We start from the raw sequence: 13,506 nt of genomic DNA on the forward strand, positions 1-13,506 counted from the left end.
ATTTTTTCCACAAATAGTCTACAACACAAACACAACGTTGAAACAACATGCTTTTTGACGACGTTTAATCAACGATTAACCATTGAATTTTGGTCATTTTTTAACCAATATTCTACAACACAAACACAACATTGGAACAACATGCTTTTTGATGACCTTTAAACATTGAGTTTTAGTCATTTTTTCAACTAATAGTCTACAACACAAATACAACGTTCCAACAACATGCTTTTTGACGACGTTTAATCAACGATTAACCATAGAATTTTGGTCGTTTTTTAAACCAATATTCTACAACACAAACATTGAAACAACATGCTTTTTGATGACCTTTAATCAACGATTAAGTATTGAATTTTTGTAATTTTGTTCATTTTTTAGTCAATAGCACAAACACAACGTTGAAACGACATGCTTTTTGACGATGTTTAATCAACGATTAACCATTGAATTTTGGTCATTTTTTTACCAATATTCTACAACACAAACACAACGTTGAAACAACATGCTTTTTGATGACCTTTAAACATTGAGTTTTAGTCATTTTTTCAACTAATAGTCTACAACACAAACACAACGTTGAAACAACATGCTTTTTGACAACGTTTAATCAACGTCGGGTTCTGACGTTGATTTGAACGTTGAATTTTGGTCATTTTTCTAACCAATATTCTAAAACACAAATACAACTTGGAAACAACATGCTTTATGACAACTTTTAAGAAATGTCGGGTTCTGCTGTTGATTTAACCACTGAATTTTGGTCATTTTTTTAACCAATATTCTACAACACAAACACAACGTTGAAACAACATGCTTTTTGACAACGTTTAATCAACGCCGAGTTCTGACGTTAATTTGAACATTGAATTTTGGTCTTTTTTTTTTTAACCGATATTCTACAACTCAAATACAACGTTGAAACAAAATGCCTTTTTTTTTTACTACCCTCCGAGTGCAATACGTCCGACACTGATTATTATTTACTACTTCGGTAATCTTGTCTTGTTCTGTATATTGTACGGTATTTTGTATTTCTATAGTGTTTTATATATTGTACAGGATTGCTTATTATTTTATCGGATAGTATTCTGTTTATTTCAATTGTTAGTTTTTTCCTTTACTACCTCTTGTGTTATTTATTTTACCCCATATTTGTTCCCACTACCGCACCTTAAGCCGGAGTCTTTAATCTCGTTATATGCAAATATAATGACAATAAAGTCTATTCTATTCTTCTGACACGGCTTATTCAATGTCAGGTTGCGACGTTGATTTGACCTTTGTCATTTCCCAACCAACAACGTGGATCCAACGTTGTCTCAACTATTTTATCAAAGTTGTTTCAAAGTCAGTTTTAAGGGACAAATATATGTATAATCAAGGTTTTATGACAGTTTCAGGAGAGCTTGAAGATGCAGTACGTGGTATGGACTTCGTGATTCATCGCCCTGTCAATGAATTTAAATAACCATGACACAACAGTAATAAAATCACTAAGTAAAGCTGTAAAAATGGCCGTGTGACTAAATGTCTGAGCAGGTGTCTTCATGTCTAACAATCACACCAATTTCACACCTGTTGGAACTGCTTTTAAACCAAAATATTGCCCAAGGATGTGATTTAAAGAATGATCGGAGTGGATTTATGCATTAATTATTTGAATGATCCGTAATCCAGATCCTGTTTGAGGAATAAATTGTATGGCATGGAGTCGTATGCTGTGTTTATTTACATAGTGACTATTTACTAATACAATTATCATTACCTTGGCCCTGCAATGAGGTGGCGACTTGTCCAGGGTGTACCCTGCCTTCAGCCCGGTTGTAGCTGAGATAGACGCCAGCGACCCCAAAAGGGAATAAGCGGTAGGAAATGGATGGATGGAATTATCATTACCTTGCCAGTCTGTTATTTGTTAGTTTGTAACAAAACAACAACAGCATATTGTTGTTGTTGGAAAACCACTTCTGGTGAGAAACCTTATGAAGCTCATCGAGGGAACGCCAAGAGTGTGAGTTGTAAATAAACAACTTATTATTGTATTCTTTATAGCGAACTGAAATAGGGCATGTCAAAAAAAACTTCATTTCCCATGATGCCTTGTACGTCTCAGTCAAAACGCTTCCGGGCTCTTGGGTCACGTGACAAAACCATGGCTTCCTTCTGGTGTTTGATGGAGGCGCGTCGTTGACATGAAAACCTAATTTTGTTCGTCGCTTGTGAGCCAGTTGGATATTTTTCTGCGGGGCACAATGCAGAAGATCAAGTCTCTTATGGCCCGGCAGGTAAGTAAACTACACAAAGCACCGGCCTGGTGTTTGTATCAAACTGCCATATAGCCTGCTAGCTTGGACAGCTAGCAGGCTAACTGTGACAGGTGAATGTAATAATAATAATAATTTATATTCATCATAAGTCGTAGTAACGCTGACAAACTGCCTGATAATGTTCCACTTCTCAGGCCAATGTGTTCTGCTTCTGTTTTTTATTTTTTACCAGGGCCTGAAGAGTCCCCAGGAGAGCATAACAGACCTCAGTCCTGTGGAGAACCTGAGGATCCCAAGCAAGGTAAATGTCAGATAATATACTCTTTTTCAAGGTAAATGTCATATAATATACTCTTTTTCAAGGTAAATGTCATATAATATACTCTTTTTCAAGGTAAATGTCATATAATATACTCTTTTTCAAGGTAAATGTCATATAATATACTCATTTTCAAGGTAAATGTCATATACTCTTTTTCAAGGTAAATGTCATATAATATACTCTTTTTCAAGGTAAATGTCATATAATATACTCTTTTTCAAGGTAAATGTCGTATAATATACTCTTTTTCAAGGTAAATGTCATATAATATACTCTTTTTTTCAAGGTAAATGTCATATAATATACTCTTTTTCAAGGTAAATGTATAATATACTCTTTTTCAAGGTAAATGTATAATATACTCTTTTTCAAGGTAAATGTCATACAATATACTCTTTTTCAAGGTAAATGTCGTATAATATACTCTTTTTCAAGGTAAATGTCATATAATATACTCTTTTTCAAGGTAAATGTCGTATAATATAGTCTTTTTCAAGGTAAATGTCATATAATATACTCTTTTTCAAGGTAAATGTCACATAATATACTCTTTTTTTTCAAGGTAAATGTCACATAATATACTCTTTTTCAAGGTAAATGTCACATGATATACTCTTTTCCAAGGTAAATGTCGTATAATATACTCTTTTTCAAGGTAAATGTCATAATATACTCTTTTTCAAGGTAAATGTCATATAATATACTCTTTTTCAAGGTAAATGTCATACAATATACTCTTTTTCAAGGTAAATGTCATGTAATATACTCCTTTTCTAGGTAAATGTTGTATAATATACTCTTTCTCAAGGTAAATGTCGTATATTATACTATTTTTCAAGGTAAATGTCATATAATATACTCTTTCAAGGTAAATGTCATATAATATGCTCTTTTTCAAGGTAAATGTCGTATAATATACTCTTTTTCAAGATAAATGTCGTATAATATACTCTTTTTCAAGGTAAATGTCATAATATACTCTTTTTCAAGGTAAATGTCATATAATATACTCTTTTTCAAGGTAAATGTCATATAATATACTCTTTTTCAAGGTAAATGTCAAATAATATACTCTTTTTCAAGGTAAATGTCATATAATATACTCTTTTTCAAGGTAAATGTCATATAATATACTCTTTTTCAAGGTAAATGTCAAATAATTTACTCTTTTTCAAGGTAAATGTCATATAATATACTCTTTTTCAAGGTAAATGTCACATAATATACTCTTTTTTTTTCAAGGTAAATGTCACATAATATACTCTTTTTCAAGGTAAATGTCACATAATATACTCTTTTCCAAGGTAAATGTCGTATAATATACTCTTTTTCAAGGTAAATGTCACATAATATACTCTTTTTCAAGGTAAATGTCATATAATATACTCTTTTTCAAGGTAAATGTCATACAATATACTCTTTTTCAAGGTAAATGTCATGTAATATACTCCTTTTCTAGGTAAATGTTGTATAATATACTCTTTCTCAAGGTAAATGTCGTATAATATACTATTTTTCAAGGTAGATGTCATATAATATACTCTTTCAAGGTAAATGTCATATAATATGCTCTTTTTCAAGGTAAATGTCGTATAATATACTCTTTTTCAAGATAAATGTCGTATAATATACTCTTTTTCAAGGTAAATGTCATACTCTTTTTCAAGGTAAATGTCATATAATATACTCTTTTTCAAGGTAAATGTCATATAATATACTCTTTTTCAAGTTAAATGTCGTATAATATACTCTTTTTTTCAAGGTAAATGACATATAATATACTCTTTTTCAAGGTAAATGTCATAACATACTCTTTTTCAAGGTAAATGTCATATAATATACTCTTTTTCAAGGTAAATGTCATAATATACTCTTTCAAGGTAAATGTCATATAATATAGTCTTTTTCAAGCTAAATGTCATACTCTTTTTCAAGGTAAATGTCATATAATATACTCGTTTTCAAGGTAAATGTCATATACTCTTTTTCAAGGTAAATGTCATATAATATACTCTTTTTCAAGCGACTTCTTGGTTTCTTATGTGGGTTTATTGTTAGGCAGTTTCATTAACGTCCTCCCAGCGCGGTAACAACACACAACAACAGCAGTCACGTTTTCGTCTACCTTAAAGCAGTTCGTCTGCCGTAAACATCAATGTTGTGACACTCTTAAACAGGACAATACTGCCATCTACTGTACATGCATATGGTTAGGAAAATAGGGACAGAGAAAAGAACAAGGATGGACAATTCAACCCTTAACTCAACAATGAGTAGATGAGTGTTGTGTGTGTGTATATGTGTAAATAAATGAACATTGAAATTCAAGTATTTATTTTATTAATATATATATATATATATATATATATATATATATATAGCTAGAATTAACTGAAAGTCAAGTTTTTCTCATATATATACATATATATGTCCCACGATTTTGATTCAATATCGATTCTTGAGGTCACGATTCGATTATATATGGAGTTTTTTCGATTCAACGTGATTCTCGATACAAAAACGCTATTTTTCCGATTCAAAACGATTCTGTATTCATTCAATACATAGGATTTCAGCAGGATCTACCCCAGTCTGCTGACATGCTAGCAGAGTAGTAGATTTTTGTAAAAAGCTTTTATAATTATAAAGGACAATGTTTTATCAACTGATTGCAATAATGTAAATTAGTTTGAACTATTAAAGGAACCAAAAATATGACTTGTTTTATCTTTGTGAAAACATTGGACACAGTGTGTTGTCAAGCTTATGAGATGCCATGCAAGTGTAAGCCACTGTGACACTATTGTTCTTTTTTATTATTTTTATAAATGTCTAATGATAATGTCAGTGAGGGATTTTTAATCACTGCTATGCTGAAATTATAATTAATATTGATACTGTTGTTGATAATATTCATTTTTTTGTCACTACTTTTGGTTTGTTCTGTGTGGTGTTTGTGTCTCCTCTCAATTGCTCTGTTTATTGCAGTTTTGAGTGTTGCTGGGTCAGGTTTTGTTTTGGAATTGGATTGCATTGTTATGTTATTGCTGTGTATTGTTTTGTTGGATTGATAAAAAAAAAAAAAAATATATATATATATATATATATGTCTTGATTGGATTATCCAGAGAATAGTGCTCGATACCGTGGTAGAGCGCAATATGTAGGTGTGGGAAAAAATCACAAGACTACTTCATCTCTACAGAACTGTTTCATGAGGGGTTCCCTCAATCATCAGGAGATTTTAATGGAAGCATTCACATACAATGGTTTATATAGGGCACAGAGTGGGTGGGTACAAGCAGGCGTAGGGTGTGGTGATTGGCTCATGTGTTAATCGATTCTGAATGGCACAACGTGAGACTCGAGATTTGTATTGGAATCGAAAATTGGTATTCGAATCGATTTTTTCCCACACCCTTTATATATATATGAAATACTTGACTCTTAACCACACCCCCCGTCCAACCTCCCTTCTCCCGAAATCGGAGGTCTCAAGGTTGGCAAGTATTCTATACTGCCAAGAAAAAGAGAAGGAAAACATGTGGATAGTTTTGGGCAGGGCTGGGCGATATGGCCTTTTATTAATACCTCCATATTTTTAGGCCATGTCACGATACACCATATATATCATATATATGACTTAAAAGTGTTATTATTGAACGGGAAATGATTAAACTTAAGGGATGGTTTGATGTCAATAAATTATCATTGAATGTAAAAAAAAAAAACAATTTTATGATTTTTTGTAAGAGGAAAAGGGAGGAAACAATCAAACTGTCAATAGATAGAATTGATATTGAAAGGGTTTCTGAACTTAGATTTTTAGGAGTGATACTGGATGACGGTCTGACATGGAAATCTCATATTGCACATGTACGAAAAAAGACGTTTAAGAGTATATTTATATTAAAAAAGGTAAAATATGTGTTGGATCAGAGGTTCTCAAATGGGGGTACTTGAAGGTATGCCGAGGGGTACGTGAGATTTTTAAAAGAATATTCTAAAAATAGCAACAACTCAAAAATCCTTTATAAATATATTTATTGAATAATACTTCAACAATATTTGAATGTAAGTTCATAAACTGTAAAAAGAACTGCAACAATGCAATATTCAGTGTTGACAGCTAGATTTTTTGTGGACATGTTCCATAAATATTGATGTTGAAGATTTTTTTTTTTTTGTGAAGAAATGTTTAGAATGAAGTTGATGAATCCAGATGGATCTCTATTAAAACCCCCAAAGAGGGCACTTTAAGTTGATGATTACTTCTATGTGTAGAAATCTTTATTTTTCAACAAGTTTTTAGTTATTTTTTGATATCTTTTTTTCCCAAATAGTTCAAGACCACTACAAATGAGCAATATTTTGCACTGTTATACATTTTAATAAATCAGAAACTGATGACATAGTGCTGTATTTTACTTCTTTTTCTCTTTTTTTTCAACCAAAAATTATTTGCTCTGATTAGGGGGTACTTGAATTAAAAAAAATGTTCCCAGGGGGTACATCACTGAAAAAAGGTTGAGAACCACTGCTCTACAACATGTCGTCACGGCCGCTTTTTCTTCCATTCAAACAGCGTGCCGGCACAGACACATGATATATGCAGCTTTTAATTTCAAAGTTCAAAGTTTATTCGTCACATGCAGAGTACGCCACAGTGAAATGCTTTTTTTCCATGCACTTCATATATTGCATACAGTGATATCCAAACAGTGTTGCAGAATCTAATACACTGAAGAGAAAAAATACAAAAAAATTGGATAGCTGTGATGTACATTATATACAAGACAGTAAGTCACAGTAGTTATGGTAGAAGTAGAAGTACAGTAGTCAAATACAGTACCAGTGCAAAATCAAATAGTGTAACACAGACCGGGTCAACTTAAGGCCCGGGGGCCACATGTGGCCCGTTGAGCTTTTCAATCTGACCCGCCGTACAGTCCAAAATAAAATTTTTTAGATCTTCAAGATGAAAACCCTTATGAGCATTACATATATCAAAATCAAGTACCTACTGTACTGTTTACTTGTTGAAATACCCTTTTTCGAGCTAAAATCTACCCAAACGACCACTTTGCTGCTGCCAATAATGGATTTCAAGTAATATTTTGATACTGGCACATGTAATTTCTGCATACTTTACTAGAATACCTTTATGGGTATTACATATATCAATATCAAATACCTACTGTACAGTTTACTTGTTGAAATACCCTTTTTTGAGCTAAAATCTACCCAAACGACCACTTAGCTGCTGCCCAAAAATTATTTCAAATAATATTTTGATACTGGCACATCTTATCTGTGCATATTTTACTAGAATACCCTTATGAGCATTACATATATCAAAATCAAGTACCTACCGTACTGTTTACTTGTTGAAATACCCTTTTTAGAGCTAAAATCTACACAAACGACCACTTTGCTGCTGCCAAAAATAGATTTCAAGTAATATTTTGAAACTAACACATCTCATCTCTGCATACTTTACTAGGATACCATTATGGGTATTACATATATCAAAATCAAGTACCTACTGTACTGTATACTTGTTGAAATACCCTTTTTCGAGCTAAAATCTACCCAAATGACCACTTTGCTGCTGCCAAAAATGGATTTCAAGTAATATTTTGATACTGGCACATCTCATTTCTGCATATTTTACTAGAATACCTTTATGGGTATTACATATATCAACATCAAATACCTACTGTACTGTTCACTTGTTGAAATACCCTTCACAATCAATTTTTATCAGCACCAAAGTAGTCGTTTGGGTAGATATTTGCACTAAAAAGGGTATTTCAAAAAGTAAACAGTACAGTAGGCACTTGAAATTGATATGTGTAATGATCATAAGGGTATTCTAGTACAGTGTTTTTCAACCACTGTGCCGCGGCACACTGCTGTGCCGTGGGAGATTATGTAATTTCACTTAATGCTGTTAAAAATATTTTTTCCAGACCAGTGATTATAATCTGAAAATAATGTGCCGTTGTTGAGTGTCTGTACTGTCTAGATCTTGGCAAAGTAACCATGTAATACTCTTCCATATCAGTAGGTGGCAGCAGTCAGCTAATTACTTTGTCATGATCACAACATGCTGGAGGCAGCATGCAGGTCACAAGTTATCCACTGCTTAAACCAAAAATAAACAGAAGGTGAGTGCCGCTAAGAAAAGGCTTTGAAGCTTAGGGAAGGCTATGCAAAACGAAACTAAAACTGAACTGGCTGCAAAGTAAACAAAAACAGAATGCTGGACGACAGCAAAGACTTACATCGTGTGGAGCAGACGGCGTCCACAAAGTACATTCGAACATGACATGCCGATCAACAATTTCCCTGCAAAGAAGGATAGCGACAACTTAAATAGCCTTGATTGCTAAAACAAAGCGGGTGCGTGGAATAACGCTCTAGGAAGGCATGAAACTGCTACAGGAAAATACCAAGACAAGCAGAAAACATAAAAAAATTAAACTCAGTAGCTGATATTGACAGTAAATCTTATTTTGAGTTTTTGGTGTTTTCCTGTGTGGAGTATTTTAGTTCTATTTTGGTGGCTTCTCCAACAAAACAGGAGATGCCACCAAAATAGAACTAAAACACTCCACACAGGAAAACACCAAAAACTCAAAATAAGTTTTACTGTCAATATCAGCTACTGAGTTTAATTTTTTTACGTTTTCTGCTGGTGGTGCCCCTCTGCATTTTTTCAATGCAAAAAATGTGCCTTGGCTCAAAAAAGGTTGAAAAACACTGTTTTAGTAGAATGTACAAAGATAAGATTTGTCAGTATCAAAATATTACTTAAAATCAATTTTTGGCAGCAGCGAAGTGGTCGTTTGCGTAGATTTGAGCTTTTGTGAAGGGTTTTTCAACAACTAAACAGTACAGTAGGTACTTAATGTTGATATATGTAACGCCCATAAGGTTATTCTAGTAAAATATGCAGAGATGACATGTGTCAGTGGTCCTCGTCACCCAGAAAACTTAGATTTTGGGGCGGCAGCGGTAAAGTTTAGAATCATGAAGGAAAGAAGAAAGTGAATGAATTCACATATGCATAACATGTTTTATTTTGTGTTATATTTTTAATACCATGAATTGATTAACATGGACCCCGACTTAAACAAGTTGAAAAACTTATTCGGGTGTTACCATTTAGTGGTCAATTGTACGGAATATGTACTGAACTGTGCAATCTACTAATAAAAGTATCAATCAATCAATCAATGAATTAATCAACGTTCTGGACAACCTTTTTCCAAAACACAATATAAAATGTGAGATACAATAGGACAATGCATATATTTATCATTTGTTTTCAAAGCGCTTACAAAAAAGTGGGACCCCATTTTTATGACTAGGGCGGTATAGCTTGGTTGGTAGAGTGGCTGTGCCAGCAACTTGAGGGTTGCAGGTTCGATTCCCGCTTCCGCCATCCTAGTAACTGCCGTTGTGTCCTTGGGCAAGACACTTTACCCACGTGCTCCCAGTGCCACCCACATTGCTTTAAATGTAACTTAGATATTGGGTTTCACTATGTAAAGCGCTTTGAGTCACTAGAGAAAAGCGCTATATAAATATACTTCACTTCACATATGACTTGACGGGGTCCCTGGGACCCCATTTTGAACACTGCAATATTATTACATTACTTCAACAGTTTTTGTTTGTAGTACATTATTTTGTATTTTTTTTATACAGTATTTCCAATTTAAAAATTGCTTTTTCTTTTTTAAAGGTGTGTGCCATTTTTATTTGATGTTAATTCATTTTATTTGGAGTGTTTTGAGTTAAAAGCGCCGTCACAAGGAATTAAGCCTGTAAATTGCGGTACAGTTCTACGATATTCGGATCAATCCGCCCAGCACTTTTTTTTTTGGTGTTTCACAACGCAGCTTGCTTGAATACAAGGTGTACGTCATCGCCTTGCTACCAATGCTTCATTGCATTTCAATTCAAAGTTGCTAAAACGAGACCGAAGCCTCACATTTGTTCCACTTAAGGACTCCTTCAAAGTGTGAAATAAGTTCTGCTGTAGTCAAATGTATTTTTTTTTTAGGGCACCGTAACTCAATCAGTCACAGGAGGCAACTCTGAAACTTGTATTTGTGACATTTGACTTCTGCTATTTAGTGTTAGCTACTGTCAGCGTTATACCGCTAAGTTTATATTCGTTAGTCTTTTTGTTGACCGTGAGGTATTTCAGGAATGTTTATATTATGTAGCCCGTACGTTCTGTGGCCACAAATAAAATGTGCACTACTTTATCTGTTCGCCTTGGTGGTCGACCCAGGTCTCCCAGAGAATAAGATGATGTAGCAGGGGGATACAGTGTTGCCAACTTAATGACTTTGCTGCTATATTTAGTGAGGAATCAAGCTCCTCAATTTATTCACAATATTCTCTATAAGTAATCACAATAAAAATTAAGGCTGCAAGCAGCGATGGACGGGACCGATTGGGCTGCTGCCCCCGCGACCCAAGCCCAAATAAGAGGTAGAAGATGGATGGATGGATTATTACACAGAGAAAAAAGTTGTATACACATGTATTATACATCAGTCTCATAATAATAACAGTTGTAAAGTGGCTTGGGTGTTTTATAAGGACGCCTTGCTGTTGAGGTGTTCAGGACATATACCACCGGTAGGAGACCACGAGGAAGACCCAGGACACGCTGAAGAGACTATGTCTCTCAGCAGGCCTGGGAGCGCCTTGTGATCCCCTGGGAAGAGCTAGTGGAAGTGGCTGAGGAGAGGGAAGTCTAGGCTTCCCTGATTGGGCTGCTGCCCCCGTAACCCAAGAAGATAGATAGATAGATAGATAGATAGATAGATAGTACTTTATTTATTGATTCCTTCAGGAAAATAAAAATTCCAGCAGCAATGTACAGAGTTGAAATCAATTAAAAAAAATGAAATAATGGGGGTTTAAATGGAAACAAAAAAGAGAAATATTACAATAAGAATAAACAATAAAAAGCAACAATGGGAATAAAAATATAACAGTAAAATAAAAATATAACAAGACAAAGTAGGCAGTAGTGACCATGTTATGAAAACATATTGCACTGTTATTGTTTTGCATCCCCTGTCATCCTTGTACCTCCCGGGGCCCCACCGCCCCAGAGAAGAGTTGTACAGTCTAATGGCGTGTGGGACAAAGGAGTTTTTGAGTCTATTACTTGTGATGAAGCAGTCTAGCACTGAACAGGCTCCTCTGGCTACTGATAACTGTATGCAGAGGGTGATTGGCATCATCCAGGATGCTCACTAGTTTGTCAACAGTCCTCTTCTCTGCCACCGTCACCAGGGAGTCCAGTTTCATTACGATTGTAGAACCGGCCCACCTGATCAGTTTCTCAAGTCTGGAGCTGTCCTTCTTAGATGTACTGCCCCCCCGGCACACTACCATGTAGAACAGAACACTGGCAACCACAGACTGGTAGTACATCCACAGGAGTTTTCTACAAATGTTGAAGGAGTGCAGTCTCCTGAGGAAGTACAGCCTGCTCTGTCCTTTCTTGTACTGGTGGTCCGTGTTAACAGTCCAGTCCAACTTATTGTCCACCCAAACCCCGAGGTACTTGAATGAGTCCACGGTCTGTACCTCAACTCCCTCGATCGCAACAGGTTGTGACCTTGGACTCGACCTCCCAAAGTCAATGACCAGCTCCTTGGTCTTTGATTACTACACAGAGAAAAAGTTGTATACACATGTATTATACATCAGTCTCTTAGATTAGTTATAAACTCTTTCATCAACTTTTAATCAAAAGGGTTCAATCTCTCTCCTGTGTTTATTTGAAGCCGAAATGACAAACGGCCTCAAAGGAGATAATGTTTGAAAAGAAGCGACATTTTTTAGCCAACTTTTGTATTGAAGTGGGAAAAGCAAACTTCCTGTTGATTTTAGCCGGCGGTGTCAGTAGATGAAATATAGGTCTAACTGAGACCTACATAGAGGTTTTTTGTTTCATGTTTCTACGACATTCCTACTGGAAGTTACAGGCAGTTTTGACTGTGTTTTCTTCCTAGGGGGCGCTAGAGCACAATTTTTAGTTTTGGGGTTTGGTTTTTTGATTAGATCACAATTTTTGCCTGTCCTGATGTGTGTGTCAAAATTGGTGAGTTTTGAAACATGTTAATGGGGTCAAATTACAGCTCAAAGAGGCGGCGGTATAATAATAATAATAATATTAATAAAATGCTAGAAATTCAATGGGTCATCTGTCCCAAAGGGACATTGGTCCCTAATAAATAAATAAATAATTTGGTGAAGTAAGTTATATTTCATATGATGAGATAAGTAAGATTATTTTGAGAATGACAGAATGGATGGATGAAAAAAATTCAGAATGTTTATCATGGTTCTTCCTCTTTGTACTTTGTAAACACTTTAAGTTTGAAGAGTTTTTTGAAGTGGATCATATTAGTACATTGTTTGATTGCTTTGCTTAATCCATTCCATCATTTAATTCCACATGCTGCTATACTGAAGGTCTTAAGTGTTGTACGTGCATACAAATGTTTTAAATTACATTTTGCTGTACACAAGCCCTCTAGCAAAGAGAAAAGACATGTCTTGACACTTAACCTCCAATTACAACTACACAACAATCAAGATTGGAATTCTATTCAGTTTTGACATATTAGGTTTGGCACCAACAGTACATAGTAACAAGCAATTTAATGATGATAATAAAAACACTTTATAAAATGGTTTAATTCCTTACAAAGCAGAATTTGACACTAGGGCTGCAACAAATAATCAAATTAATTTGTTTGATTAGAAAAAAACTTCTCTTCATATTCTTTTGCTTTCATTAATCGCTTGATGAGTCTAACTAATAAAAAGTGATCAAATTTGGAGCGTTTGGCGTGCCCGGAACTTTAAATA

At 34.5% G+C, this 13,506-nt stretch overlaps 1 protein-coding gene across 2 annotated transcripts in view; it reads left to right on the forward strand.

The window, feature by feature from the left end:
• Nucleotides 1-2,138: 2,138 nt before the first annotated feature.
• vps50 (VPS50 EARP/GARPII complex subunit) overlaps nt 2,139-13,506 on the forward strand; it is a 335,202-nt gene continuing 323,834 nt past the window's right edge. For both annotated transcript variants that reach the window (XM_061882573.1, XM_061882574.1), the window contains exons 1-2: nt 2,139-2,288; nt 2,503-2,571. In XM_061882573.1, coding sequence (XP_061738557.1) covers nt 2,256-2,288; nt 2,503-2,571 — 102 coding nt within the window. In that variant the 5' untranslated portion in view covers nt 2,139-2,255. The remainder of the gene's footprint in view (nt 2,289-2,502; nt 2,572-13,506) is intronic.

The sequence above is a fragment of the Nerophis ophidion genome, linkage group LG21 (assembly GCF_033978795.1).
Source record: "Nerophis ophidion isolate RoL-2023_Sa linkage group LG21, RoL_Noph_v1.0, whole genome shotgun sequence".
NCBI classification, from domain to species: Eukaryota; Metazoa; Chordata; class Actinopteri; order Syngnathiformes; family Syngnathidae; genus Nerophis; species Nerophis ophidion.